Source organism: Cololabis saira, chromosome 14, assembly GCF_033807715.1.
Source record: "Cololabis saira isolate AMF1-May2022 chromosome 14, fColSai1.1, whole genome shotgun sequence".
In the NCBI taxonomy this organism is placed as follows: domain Eukaryota; kingdom Metazoa; phylum Chordata; class Actinopteri; order Beloniformes; family Belonidae; genus Cololabis; species Cololabis saira.
The window spans coordinates 1,268,673-1,283,555 of NC_084600.1; the positions used below are offsets into that span (position 1 = coordinate 1,268,673).

A 14,883-nucleotide genomic window follows, 5' to 3' on the forward strand; every position below is an offset into this window, starting at 1 on the left:
TACAAACATGCACAACAAAATGCTCCCACTTCCCCCTCCATACACATTAATGCAAACAGGATGAACATTCTGATTATAACAGTTTAAACGGCAACATCCACATATAAACCAGTAACTACTGAGATACATTTGGGACTGTATTTAGGCTGTTTCTGTCACATCAGCAGCTTTCCTGTGTGTCCTACCAAATTATATGGGAATGACTCCCCCTACTGTTCAATATCAGAAAATGCATGTAAGTTAGGATCAACTTCACTGCAACTGCAGGAAAAAAGCTAATTTCACCTGTTTTCCAATGTTCTATTTTGAGGAATAGGAGCACTAATCTGAAAAAAGAAATACTGAAGTATTAAAGCCAAATACGACATGTATTGATAGGTACTGATTGACAACTGTCGGGTAACAACTGTCTCCCCCAAATCTGCATGAAAGCAGTTTTCAATGCTTTTGTGTCAAATTCCAAACCAAAAAAGAAAACTGTGTTTCCTTTTATATAACATAATGCAATGACAGTTTCTCTTTGTTTTCTTTTTATATATTTCTTTTCTTATTTGTGTATTATCAGCCACCGGATGCCATATTGTGTGTATGATACACACTGCACAGGATAGGCTATAATAAGCCCTTGGCTTCAGCCTACTCCTTTTTCGGACATTTCTATTTACCTTTTATTTTATTTGTGAAATTAACATGTAAATGTCTCAATGTATTCTGTCCGAAATAAACCATTAATTAATTAATTAATTAATTAATTAAAAAAAAAAAAAAAAAAAAAGGTAAGATGGAGTTATGTGAGGATAAATCAGATTCTGATCAGAATCCCAGATGAAACGAGGTGCTGCAGTCATAAAACTGTCCACCAGCTGCCGTTGCACTAGAAACTTTGTGGATTTTTTTTCACTGTAATGATAAAACATTTGCACCATTTAGGATAGATGATGTGTTGCCACGGAAACGTACCTCACGCTGCATGACATCCACATTGTCCAAGTTGGCTGCTCCCTCATACGACAGGAAGTTGAAGACATTCAGGCCCCGGACCGCTTCTGGCCCTCTCTGCTTGTACCCGAATATAAGATCGATCCACTGGTGCAGCTGGCAGGACACAAACTCACTCTCCAACGCCTGGGATGCAGCGGGACACCAGATCACAGAAGGGAGAAGAAAGATAGGGTCAAAAGGAAAAACCATGCTCAGTTGTTGGATGGAAGATGAGAAGGCTGGACAAACAAACGTCTGCACAGTAACTGCTCCTCTTACCATGCGGTTAATGCGGACAAAGTCTTCGGGCTTCTTGGCCCAGACAGGAAGCTCCACATCACAGACAGGAACGGCATCGTCACGAACACCCAGTTCGTACTCGTTACTGTTGACAAACATCTCTGGCAGGTAGTAGAACTCCGGGATCAGCTCCTGTTTGACGTGAAAGGAACGTGAAGTCAGTGACTGCGTTTCCATGCATCAATAACCCTTTTAAAACCCGAATATTGGCAATAACCTGAATTTGCACGACCATGTAAACACTAATAACCCCTTTGAATAACCTGAATTTGCTCATATTCAGGTTATTAAAAACCCCAATATGACCCCTGGGTTACTCCTTTTAAAACCTGAATATTCAGTCATGTAAACGCCAAACAGAATATCCCCATCAAACGGAACAGGAATTTGTTTTCTGCGCATGATCTGTCATCAAGGAATCCTGGTCTTTTGAATCCAGGAAGTTCTTATAAACACGGGGAAACCAAGACCAGGAGGAGACTAATCACTTCGTAAATGAAGAAGAACAAGAAGGTGAGTGAAAAGTTGCGGGAAGCAGCATTTGTTTCGAATTTGGATACAGGAAGAAGAAGCGGAAATGGCGCTAATTGCATCATCACGTTCTCCGTGCGTCGCTGTTTTGATCGAGATATCCCGAATGATTAATCACCATGGATACAGGGATAACCCTGTTTGCTCACGCATGGAAACAGAATATTCCGAATGTTTCAGTAACCGGAATATTAGCAATAACCCGAATTTTGACTGCATGTAAACGTAGTCAGTGAAACCTCCTGACACTTGACCCACTCGTCTTTACAGCTGGCATGGAGCAGTTTAGGGGGGGGCAGGCAGTGCCGCCCCTCCCTAAACGCAGAACACGCGCTGTGTGTATGGCTCATCTTCCAACGGGGACCGTGTTTTGCGCGAGGGGACGCATTTGCTCGGCAACACATATGCGTAATGGAAGTGCATATGCGCTACCGTGAGGAGGAGGGGAGGAAAGGGATCTGAATGGTGAGTAATCTGGCCGTGCAATGATTGGCAGCAGCTGAAATCTGACCAATCAGAAGGTGCAGGCAGGCTCTTGCAGAGATTTCAACTTTTCATCCAAAAGACATCACAAATCAGGAGCAAGAGACGAAAAAATGCAAAACACGAGGAAACTCGTGCTTCACTTGAAAGTTGTATGTTGTTGAAATAAAACTTTGTAGCACAAACACCTGAAATGCCACTCAGATATGAATCTGTCTCCATCTCTGTCTAGACTGGAGGATTGTGTTTTTCCAGCAGCCTTGATGAACATTTATTGAACGCCTTGTTAACGCCTTCTGCATTCACCTCTGTTGAAAAAGAGTGGTCACATGACCAGTTAGTGGTCTTATATAAGCTACAAACTTTAGCCAATATATAATAAATTGGCTATAGTTATATATCAATTTATGTTGTTAAGAAGTTTGATTATTTTTAATGAGATAAATGCATCTGTAAAAGGCACACGTGTGTTTAGCTCTGATTTCAGACCTGAGACCTGCTTTCAGTGTTTTGTGGGGGATTGAGGTGAGTAGTTGATCGCTATTTGTGACTTGTTTATTTAAGTTTTAAGTTTTTTATTTTATATTTATTTATTATTTCAGGTTGATTTTTAGTTTTTATTTCATTTGACTCATACAGTCAAACTACTTTATCTACCGTACATTTGTTATTATTGACGGGTTGTCAAGTTAAATAACATGTTGTTATACGGTCATTTTGTAGCAATGATACATGTGGGATGGGGAGAGGTTTGAGAGCGGGGGGGCCTCCAAATAACATTTAGGGCCCCAATTTGGTCATGGGCATCAACATGATGCAGTCAACTGTGAGTGCAGAACAGCAGAGAGACCATTTGTTTTACATGTAAAGTTAAAACAAAGCCAAACTAGTGGGGGAACCACGAGCACCAGCTGTACCTTGACGTCGGCCGTGTCTCTCTGGCAGTTCCTCCACGCACGGCCAATTCCAGAGAAGGCTCTGTCTGGATGGTCGAACTTCCCCTCGTTACCGTTGAGGAAGAATGTGGTGAAGGGTTCCTACGGAAACAGAGCAGGCAGATCCATCAGTCCTGCACGGATTCACACTCTACTGTTATAAGCAGTACTCGAGTTGTAAAAAAGAAATCAGGGGGGATGGTAGATTTTATCATATGGGGACAGATAATTTGTGCTGATTACAAATAATATAATATATTACAAATAATAGCAGTGACTAAAACACCTGCAGAAATACTGCAGGAATGACATAGCAGCAGTTAAATGCAGCCTTCTGTAAGCTTTAAATATCCACTGGGCTTACATCAAATACATCAAAACACAAAAATAAAAAACACTTTTCTGAACTTATCAATATGACTCTGTCCTTCACTGGATAAGTAAAATGGATCACTGCAAAAACTCAAAATCTTAACAAGAATATTTGTCTTATTTCTAGTTAAAATGTCTCATTTTAGTAAAAAAATCTCTTTACACTTAAAACAAGACTCATCACTGGAAAAAAACAACAATTTTCACCTGTTTCAAGTAGATTTTCACTTAAAATAAGTATAAAAATCTGCCAATGGAACAAGATTTTTTTGCTTGTAATAAAAAGATAAATCTTGTTCCACTGGCAGATTTTTCTACTTATTTAAAGTGAAAAATTACTTGAAACAGGTGAAAATTGTCAAATAAGTTATTTTTCTGGTGTTATTTTTCTGTTGATGACTCTAAATGTTGAAATAGCAGTAAAACCACATTCATTGATGAAATGACATAAGGGATGGAAAGGGGGGATGGCAGTTTTACAGGGGGGATGATTTGGACTGTTTTTATTTCAGGAGGGATGCCATCCCCCCTCATCCCCCCTCAACTCCAGAACTGGTTCCAAGAGTTGGTGTGTTAGAAGGAAACTCACTATTCTGAGCATCCACATGAGTGTGGAGTGAGCGGTGGAGTACAGGGTTGTGTAGTGGTAAGGAGGCGTGCTGTCGTCGTCCCACGTCTCGTAGTGCTCTGCATAAAAGGCTGCTCGCTTCGGATTCAGGGCACCGATAGGCTGGAAGGCAAACATCACACATTATTCCATTACAGCCAGTGAGTGGAGTACAGGAAATCACTGGCAACATGATGCACATCAGTCTTCCAGAGCCTCCAGGAGAGGACGTGTGCAGACAATCAAAACACAAGTATCAAATGTTGTGTATCCGAGTGCTGGAACCTTGGAAAGGTCTCGGAAGTTTCCGGGCAGAGTGAGATCAAGCTCCTCCGAGTCGTAGTTGGTCAGAACCCAGGGGAAGACGGGGTATTGGTTCAGATCATTATAGGTCCTCCCTGCAGGGCAGACGTAAGAAAACACACATGGCAGCAAATTTCCTGTTTAATACCATCTCATATTCTGATTTCTGTGTAGCTGTCTCAGATTCAGATCAGGATTTTGAGGCATCTGCATTGAGTTCTACAGTAAATGTTGCCGTCCATATTATATTATCCTTATCCTTATATTATCCTTATCATATTTAATGACAGAAACCACCTTCTGAGGAAAGTCAGGTGGCCGACTGGTTTTATGGTGACATCAGAAAAACATATCTTTTGAATGGTTTGACATAAAGACTCGTGGGTGGTGTCATCAGACTTAGTTTTGAGTCCTTGACTTTTATTGGTGAAAATGCACGCGTTCATCGCTGCTTGCAGCTTTAATTTGTTTTGTTTTCTTACCTTCTCTTTTAATTGTTGTCTTTTACATGTACAAAATAAATCAAATCAAATCAAAAGACTGTCCTGAAAAAACATCCTGTTTAAGGTCACTGTCCCGCTAAAATCTAAACCTTTCCAGATTTGTTAAGGACTTCACAGGGTCTGACAGCTTTCCAAATCCACCGTAGCCAACAGGGATTCATCTGAAATCCTTCAATTTCTGTACTGAGTCTTTCCACTAAAGTAGAAGGAGGAGTTTGCACTTCATGGCTGTGCAGTTATTTCTTTTAATATTAAAGCGTAGCAGCAACCGTTGGAGCAACGGAACGAGGACAGAGCAGTCACATCCTCACAGCAAATAAGAAAAGCTACGTATTTTATATCGGATTGTTTCATCCAAATTAAAAAGTGAGACTGGAACAACAGAAAGCACCTTGGGCTGGATCTGTATACGTTGGAAATCATGTCATATCAAATATCATTTAGAGAAGAAGATGCTTGAGAGAGAAGTTTACCTGCAATAGTATTGAGAAACATGAGGTACTCAAAGTTGGAGATTTCTCTCCTCTGCCAGCGCTGAGTCATGTTGGAGGACTTGAAGAGCTGCCGAGGGGTGGCCAAGGAAATACGCCTGACACGCAAACACACACAGACAAACACACGCAGACACACACAAACACACACACACACAAACACACACAAACACATGCTGTTATGTTCCTGTACAGGCGAGAGAGCACGTGTGAGCTGGGCTGCAGCGTACCTGGCTTGTGGAAGGCCGTAGCTCGTTCCCACCCCCACCCTGGGGAGGCTGTACACCACCCTCTTCACCGTGGCCGGGTCCGGGAAGTTGAACATCACAGACGCTGCAGACGACACACGTTAACACGTCAGCAACGGAAAGTCACAAGTAGTCAGTCACGTCAATGCTGAGACTGTACCCACGAGCGCTCAGCGCATGACTCGCATGGGAACCCATCCCGTCTGGTTCATTGGGAACCAAACTTGCTCTTTGTGCTGCAGGAGAATGAAAAGGTGGAGCAGCTCCAGACTCACTTCTGTTGGCCATAAAGACCTCCAGCCCGGTGCTCTGCAGCAGGAAGCGTCTGGAGAACACGGCCCGGATCTCGCTGAACATCCACTTGCCGTGCAAACCCTCCGTGTACGCCAGCACCTGTTGAGGACAGACGCCGATGACAAACAAAGCAAATATCTACAGGATGCCTGTCCACAGGGAACGGTGAGAGTATAATCCTGCTTTGCAGTCTTTTGTCTTCAGAATGAAAGGTGAATTGGGGCCAATCCCAATACACCCCCTACTTTCTACCACTAGCCCTCACTCACTACCACTAGCCCTAAACATGAGTAGGGCCCTTGTAATCTTCCCTAGGGATTGGGACACCACTTGCTACGTCACTGCGTGGTTTACGTTCGGGTACATAAACGACTCCGTAGTTACGTTTGCACAAACGTCACACCATATCAGGAAGCCCAGAGCTAGAAGCTGTTTTAATTTCAGCTGTAGCGCTGTTAATATGCCACTTTATTAAGTTTTAATATTTTTTCAGGCGTAAAAGTAACCGTTAAGATCCCCAACCTGGGCTCAGTTTATCCAAATAACGCCTGTTAAGAAATTTGATCCGATGTTTTCGGGATGAGAAGAGCCTGCCGGCTCGGGAGCTGATTTATGGTTCCACGTTAAACACATTTTTATGCAGAAACTAACTGAAAATATTGATTTTATTCACTAAAAAATAAGAAATGTCCGCCATGTTTTTTTGTTTGATTCAGTCTGCAATGATGAATGATAAAGCATTCTGGGAAATTTTTCTAGCCCTCGGTCGGTGAGTCAGTATCTGAAATCCCTCGCTCCGTAGGGCTAGATTCATACACACTAGCCCTCGTTATGTCCACTACCCCTACATGCAAAGAGGAATTGGGACACGACTACCCTCACGGGAACACGCAAAATTTAGGGGTAGGGCTGAAAAGTAGGACTAGGGGGGGATTGGGACTGGGCCTTGCTCTCACTTTAGTGTCCATCTTCTTGAAAGTGGGGTCCTCCTCGTCCACCTCGAAGTAGATCTCCGTGGTGGTGATGGACAGAGTTCCCCGAGCCACCACCACCGGAGCCACCAGCTGAGCTGGCGTGCTCAGAACCACCGGCCCTGGGGACGAGAGTCACAGCTCGCTGGTTACTGGCAGCTCGGCTGCAGCATCACAGACAACACCACCCTCAACAAAACCCACTTTGATTAAGACTTATATTCACTTGGATCTTGAACTTTGCCACCGCAGCGGTGAACAAAACATTCGGTGTAGAAGTCAGTGAGGAGATTAGTTTCAATTAGGTTCAGCTTGGATCGGAATCAGTTTTTAGTGAATCAGGATTTGAATCTTTTGGCGCTTTTCCACCAGCACCTACTCAGCCCGACTCCACTCGCCACGGTTTGGTTCTTTCCCACTAGGGGTCTAACGTGCATAGAGTAGATACTTTTTCTGTATCTACTTTGCCGAGGTTCTAAGCGGCTGAGTCGGCTGTATCTGACATCATCACACTACAGGCCACTGATTGGTCGGGGGGTTGGAGTCAGACGTCTGAGTCAGGAGGAGGAAATCAGAGAAAGAGACTCTGATGGCAGCTTTTTCATTTTATTCAACAGGCAATGGCAGCAGAAGTCTGTTTGGTGATCCAACTCTGAGGTGCAGATGTTCATAAACCTGGTGCTGAGGAGAGAATTAAAAAGGGATCTAGACGGAGATAAGGAACGACCAGATCTACCAGGAGCTCTGTCTCTTCATAGCTGCTCACGGCTCCAGCTGACTTTTCAGCAGCGCAGAGACGAACAAAAAAAAAAAGAGCGTTGCCACGTGAAGTTTCTCTCACTCTCATTTTTTAACTTGATATCAAACACAAGCCACAGATCCAGCAGCACATCTATCATCTCCTCCAGGTTCTACATCTTTAGTGTTGTTGTCTTCTCCGTTTAGATACACAATCAAATACGTCACAGCAGCTTCACTCCAACCTCCTACTTCTGCTCCAGGTGAATTGTTATGGAATAGAAACCAGGCCGAGTTGAGTAGGTACTAGTGGAAAAGTGCCATTTGTCAGATAAATCAGCTGGACGATTAGTGCAGCTCTAAAAAGCATAAACAGAATAACTTTCAAATGTCCAACTTGCCTTTAGAGGTAAAAAGTCTGGGACGGAAACGTACTAGAAACAGAAGTCATGGACAGTTTAGCATTGAGCAGGATGAGGCTGCGGTGTCCGTGTGCCTGGATGTGTGTGCGTCCTACCAGCCAGGTTGTCAATCTCCTTCTCCTGCAGCAGGCTGACGGCGTCGTCGTCTCCCTCCAGCATCAGCTCCGCCTCCGGGTTCTGGGCCACCACCGAGTGGCTGCGGTAGCTCTTCTTGGACTTCTGCTCGTCCTCCTCGTCCTCCGGACCTGTGGAGCGCGTGTTTGCAGAGAGATGCTCGTGAGAGGGGGGCAGCTCGCGGGTCAGCGTTCGGCTGGAGCTCACCACACTGACCGTAGTCGTCCAGAGCCTTCAGCGACACGTCGGCGTGCGTGGAGCCAAAGGCGTTCCGCACGAACCTCCGTCTCCTCCTCAGGTCGTCCTCCCAGTAGTCCAGGCGCCAGAAGTCGTGCAGCTGGCTGAGGGTGGACAGAGTTGGAGCAGGCAGAGAAGGTTACAGTTGAAGATATTGCAATGTGTACAGAAGAGTATTAGGGCCAGGCAGGAGAAAAATAAAAATAATAATTTAGAGGAGGAAGATTTTTTTTCATTGTGCACTTCGAGAAAAAAGTGGAAATGTCGAGAAAAAAGTGGAAATGTCGAGATTAATGTTGAAGTACAATTTCGAGGAAAAAGTCGAAATGTTGAGAAAAAAGTAGAAATGTTGAGAAAAAAGACGAAATTTTGACTTTTTTGTATTTCAACATTAATCTCAACATTTCAACTTTTTTCTCGAAGTGCACAATAAAAAAAAAACCTTCCCCTCTCTAATATTTTTTCTCCTGCATGGCCCTAATACTCTTCCGTACATGTGACATTTACCAACAACTTGTGCCAAAAAATAAAAAAAATACTATGGTAATTACTGAGATGACAAATCTGGGACGTGGGGACCATTTCCAAAGTTAAGGTGCAGATAGAGACTTAAGATGAAGAAAATGTGAATACAAATTGAGCAATGACTCAAATTTTCATGTAGAAAACATGCACATCATAGCTTTAATTAATGCAAGGGCAGCTGCGACTGATTTGAACCAAAATCAAATGTTCTTACTTATCTGAAAAAAAAAAAAAAAAAAGTGTTTCTTACAGGAAAATAGGCGTGAGCTGGTTCCTGTTCGGACAAAAACAGAGGCTTTTGTTGCGCAAGAAGACTAATGACACCCAACTCGTCAGTCTTCACTAAACGCTCACACTAAAGGTTTCTCCTGACTGGCATGTTGAGGTATCCGGGGCGGGTCAGCAGCGCGGCAGCGAGGATGCCGGCTTCAGGAGCCGCATGTCTCCCAGTTACATAACATCCTGAAAGTGGCTGCGAGCCTGGAGGCTGATGGGGATAACGAGCTATCAGAGACTTAATGAGTGTATGCAAGTCTGATAAATAAGGAGATCAGTCTCACGCAGTTGCCAGGCGGCTTCAATGCTGAAGTCTGTTCTGGTGCTCGTCGTGCTCAGTTAGATGAGTTTTGATTGTTTTACATGTTTTGACTTCTTCTTGGTTTTCTGAATAATAATACTAATAATGATAATAATAACAATAATAATACTAATAATAATAATAATAATAATAATTAAAGCTGCAAGCAGCCATGAACGGGCCCTCGCACCCTTGTGCACGTTCAGGCTGCAGTGGAAGCTTGTATGACTTGCATGTAGATTCTTCAGGCCTGGACATTTAGCGGATGAAACCACCCACAACTCTCTATATCAAACCATTAAGGTGAAAGAGTCAAAACCGAGTCCGATGACACCACCCACAAGTCTTTATGTCAAACCATTCAAAAGTTATAGCAGAAAGTAGGAACTATCAAATATGGACCAATCAGATGAAGGGGGGGTGCGCTTTTTGGTGTCTTTCGTCGCCACGGTAACGCTTTTGACTGAAAAAAAGAACATGCCTATCGTCGCAGGATCGAGACGCACATTTTGATGTGTAACACACCTGGGTTACGGTTCGGGCCGCATTCTTCTTCCGGCTCTCGACGAAGGCGGACGCTTTTTCTACTCTCTCCCTTATCTGCCTGCCCTGCTACTGCTTGCTGTCTCTTCTCTTCTTTTTCACTCCTCTGAAACTCTACAATCATGGAATTGATTAAGTGGTCTCTCAGCAGAAATGACCAAATTTTTGCGACAAGAAGACAGGGGGTAAGGGAGCCCTCTTGCCCCGATGGGACATTTTTTTCTGGATATACAATGGATTCCTACAAATACTGGAAGCCTTTGTGTCTCAAAATTCTGTCTCTCGAGGACGTTGAAGACGCCTTCATAATTGGAATTATGATAGCAGGATTTCTCTTGATCATCTTCCTGATCGGAGGGGGGGGGGGTTCCTGGTCTACCGACAAACGCGTAAGTCGTCAACAGCTGTTTTGGCTCTTTCAGAGCTGCCGGACGTGGCTGAAGGGTCAAGCAAGGCGACCAATGCTCAGACTCTAACGTTGGGGGAGCAGGGCCGTAAGCTAGATGCGATTCTTGAACAGAATGGCAGGCTAGCGGCGGTGTTCAAGCTCATTGGCAAGATTGATAACACCCTGGAGAAGTTGGAAGCTCGGCTTGGCGGGAAGTGATCACAAATTCGTATGATTGGAGTGCCATTGATGAACCAGAGACTTGAAGGCAGACGGAAAAATACTGGGCTGCCTGTTTTTCAATATAATTGTTGATTCTATAATCTGCCCTTGACAGAGCGGTCTCAGGCCGATCGCTTCACAATCTTCCTGGTGGAATGTAAACAAGATGACTCTGCCCCCCCCCCCCCCCCCCCCCCCCCAACAGTCTCCGGGTTTCGAGCGCCAGACGGCGATCATCCCCCCGACACCCCACACCCCAATGCAAGTCTCGTGATGTCTGTTTGTTCTGTGTGCTGCTGAGGTGTTTTTTTTACAAATTGATACTGTGTATTGTATGATATTCAGTGTGAAGATGTATTTTTTTTGTATTTTTTATAAGCTTTCTAGGGGGTGCTGTTGAGCCATTTTGCCACGCCCATTAATGCAAACCACCAAATATCACATTCTTCACCAGGCCGGGCTTGCGTGTAACATTTGGTGACTTTTGGGGCACGTTTAAGGGGGAAAAAAGGCCCTCATTTCGTCGGAAAAAACAAAACAAAAAAAAAAACAAGGAAAAGAATTCCTACAGATACAATAGCACTGTCAGTGCTCAGGCCCTAATAATACATTTTATTTATAGTCGCCTTTCAGGACACTCAAGGTCGCCGTGCAAAAGGACAATAAAAACAATCAATAAAAACATGGAAATCGATCAAAAATATAAAGTACAATCCATAAAACAACAGTAAAATGCAATAGTGAGGTCATTAGTGAGTATGCATGTCTGAAGAGGCGAGTTTTAAGGCAGGATTTGAAGGTGGTGATAGAGTCTGTGGAGGAGTTCCAGAGGCGGGGCCGGGCGGCTGAAGGGCCTCGCCCCCATGGGGGACAGGTGAGCAGATGGGAGGGTGAGTTGGATGGAAGAGGACGACCTAAGAGCAGTGTTGTGCATGAACGCGTTCAAATGAACGCCTTCATTGAACACGTTCATAACTGTGAGAACGTTGAACTGAATGCAACATATTTGCAAATGAAGAACTTGAACGTGAACTTGTTCATTCTGCAGATCACGAACAGGAATTTGAACTGTTCAGATTATGTGAGTTTCAGCTTCACTGTTTAGGTCCAATTATTACGGAATACATTTCAGCAGCGGGCGGCACATTTAAAATACTCGACGAGACACTACAGCCGTCAGATGATGATCCTTATCATTATCTGCAGGAATTTTACACATCGTCTCCCAAAGAGTCCGACGGTAAAAACCGAATCTTTCTGTGCAAATTGTATCCACCTGAGAAAACAAGTCAGAGCGTCTGCCTCGTCAACTTCACATTTGAAACGTCATGTGGAGTTAAAGCATCCGTCCAGTGTGAGGAAATATCTGCAAGTCCTTGACAATCAAACAAAGTGATCAGGAAAGACCAAGAAGACCCAACAGCCCCAAACAACCCCAGTCCCACTGCTGCACCTTCAGGGGGAGGACAGGTAGACAAATATGCCAAAAGACAAAAGAGATGGAGAAACTGTTTGTCTTTATTTAATTGGTAATGCTTTATATTAAGGTTCTTGTAATAAGCATGAGTTAACAGGTAATAAGGCCCTTATAAGTTATAAGGTGATTATTAACATTGTTGTGTTTATAAGAATATATAAACATGAATAATGTCATTATAATATAGTTAATATCAGACTATAAGACATTTATTAGAACTTATAAGAAACTTGTTAACAGTCTGCAGATGCTTCAGAACATGAATAAAAGCCTCGTCTGGAAGCCGCTCACCTCTGGGACATGGTCCCCCACGCTCCGTGCTTATTGGTCAGGATGTTGAGGATCTTCTGTTTCAGCTGGTTGGCAGTCACATGATCTCTGTGCTTCGCTGCGCTGATGAGGTGGTCGCACATCTTCTCCTCCTCCCTCCGATCGGCGGCGTACTGGGCGCAGTTGGACTGAGGGAGGAATCAATACCACAGTCAAGCATTTATCACTTATGGGGAGTACATTTTGTTATTCATTCTCTCTTTTCCTGCTCTGCCCAGCTGGTCTTCCCCCCTAATGATCCAGGTCCTGGTCCAGGTTTCTTCCCTCCTAAAGGGGAGTTTTTCTTGCCACTGTTTGGCTTAAGGTTTTTCTCCCACTAGGGGAGTTTTTACCTGCCATTGTTTATGTAATAATTGCTCGGGGGTTTATGTTCTGGTCTCTGGAAAGATCCTAGAGACAACTTTACTTTACTTTTACTTTTTTTATTTGCACCATAAAAGAGAAAAAACTAACAGACAAAAGTAATATGTGTGGGAGAGGTTAAAAAACCCTGTACGGGCTTATAAAAAGCTCCTCCCCAAGGAAATAAAAGAATTGACCAATAAATCAACAACAACAATAATACTGGTATTCACAAAATAGCAAACAACATGAGCAGGGAACGCAAAAAAACTAAAACATGAGAGTATGTAGGGTAATAATCCACATCTAACATACTGTAAAATAAACGTTTAAGTAGGGCTGGGTGATTTTGGACAAAAATAAAATCCCAATTTTTTTCTCTGAAAACCCGATTTTCGATTTCGATTTCGATTTTTTTTGGTAAAACTACAAAAGACAATGGAATAAATTGTTTCAAATATTTCATCTTTATTTTTAAAGAAAAATAGCAAACAAATTTCCCTATTGGGAATGAAGTGCAATTGAAAGATACTGTAAATCCTCCTTGAGTTTAGTAAAGTGACAACATTTACAATTTTCTTGACCGAACAAAGATGACTAGACGAGCTCTGTCTGTAATGCAGCCAGCTGCAAAAAAGGAAAATCCATTTTCGGATTTTCCGTTTTTTAACATCGTCTTGATTAATAAATCCGATTTAGATTTAAAATGATTAATCGCACAGCCCTACGTTTAAGAGTCTTGATTTAACAGAATATATTTAAGTCTTAACTTAAATATTTTGATAGAAGAGGATGATTCAACAATGAACTGATAGGAATTCCAGATAAAGATCTTCTGTTGTAATAGACACTATATAAATAAAATTGAATTGAATTTAGCCATTCCATTGTAGTAGGCTTGTTTACCTCAAACTCGGCGTGTTTGTGAACGTCCTCGGCCCTCTGGCGGTTCAGGATGAACTCGGCTTCGTTGGCCACACGCACGATGTGATCCTTCATGGCGTGGCACAGCAGTCTGGTGAGGGAGGGGAGTGTTGAGAGGTAAAAACACCCACAACGCTTGAAGGTGACGACCTCATTTACAGAAACATGCAGCCTTCCTTGAGATAGAAGGCCCTAAGCTTATTTACATGGAGCACGCAGAGCCCGTTTTTACGAAAGCCCTTTTTAACTGACATAAGTTTTGTACTAATACTCCAACAGGCAGAATTGCAGGCTCCAGGATTAGATGAGCGCATGTCGACTGTGAACTTAACTGCACTTTAATGATCTGGATTCCCGCTGAACATGCACGGCGCCGCGTTCTTATCCCGGCAAAGCTCTCATTAGGACTCTATCAGCGGTAATGTTTGAATCACAGAGACTCTTGTAAGGTGATAATAATTCAGTGTGATGGATTACCTCCCCTCGTTGATGAGCTCAATGAAGGCCAGTCCGGCGTTCTTCTGGATGGAGTTCTGCCACTCCTGAGCGGGGAAGAGAAAATCAAGAGTGAAACTGTTGAACCAGCAGACAAGTGTTGCAACAAAATACATGTATGATGTTAGTGAACAGGAGAGTGTGTTTGCAGACAAATTAATAAGGTCTCCATCATTGTTATTTGTTCATGTCAACATTTCAATACTCGCTCCACTAATGTGTGAATAAGCGGCGTCTCGGCAGAGGGAACAAGAGACTGCAGCTCGCTGATTAGTTTAGCCGCCTTTAATTGTGCAAATAGACTCTCTTTGCACAATTAAAGGCTGCTGAAGTAATCTGTGAGCTGCAGCTTTGTAAACCAGAACACAAATGTATTAAAAAGAAGAAAAGAAAAATATATGGGTAAAACACACCTTGAAAGTACGGTCGGCAGTCCAAAAGAAAATGAGAGGATCAGTTGCCCTCTGGAGGGCTATGCAGATTAATGGAAATCCAGATTCCCCCCCTCAACAACAGATATCACGTTTAAG

The 14,883-nt window shown here is 43.2% G+C and overlaps 1 protein-coding gene across 11 annotated transcripts in view; it reads right to left on the bottom strand.

Moving 5' to 3' along the window:
* The window catches only part of LOC133459446 (neurobeachin-like), a 176,825-nt gene that overhangs the window by 12,400 nt on the left and 149,542 nt on the right, over nucleotides 1-14,883 (bottom strand). For all 11 annotated transcript variants that reach the window (XM_061739381.1, XM_061739380.1, XM_061739382.1 and 8 more), the window contains 14 exons: nucleotides 14,336-14,400; nucleotides 13,841-13,949; nucleotides 12,554-12,720; nucleotides 8,510-8,634; nucleotides 8,275-8,424; nucleotides 7,005-7,141; nucleotides 6,030-6,147; nucleotides 5,737-5,839; nucleotides 5,489-5,604; nucleotides 4,495-4,607; nucleotides 4,192-4,332; nucleotides 3,213-3,332; nucleotides 1,261-1,413; nucleotides 961-1,125 (listed from right to left, as the gene is read on the bottom strand). In XM_061739381.1, coding sequence (XP_061595365.1) covers nucleotides 961-1,125; nucleotides 1,261-1,413; nucleotides 3,213-3,332; nucleotides 4,192-4,332; nucleotides 4,495-4,607; nucleotides 5,489-5,604; nucleotides 5,737-5,839; nucleotides 6,030-6,147; nucleotides 7,005-7,141; nucleotides 8,275-8,424; nucleotides 8,510-8,634; nucleotides 12,554-12,720; nucleotides 13,841-13,949; nucleotides 14,336-14,400 — 1,782 coding nt within the window. The remainder of the gene's footprint in view (nucleotides 1-960; nucleotides 1,126-1,260; nucleotides 1,414-3,212; nucleotides 3,333-4,191; nucleotides 4,333-4,494; nucleotides 4,608-5,488; nucleotides 5,605-5,736; nucleotides 5,840-6,029; nucleotides 6,148-7,004; nucleotides 7,142-8,274; nucleotides 8,425-8,509; nucleotides 8,635-12,553; nucleotides 12,721-13,840; nucleotides 13,950-14,335; nucleotides 14,401-14,883) is intronic.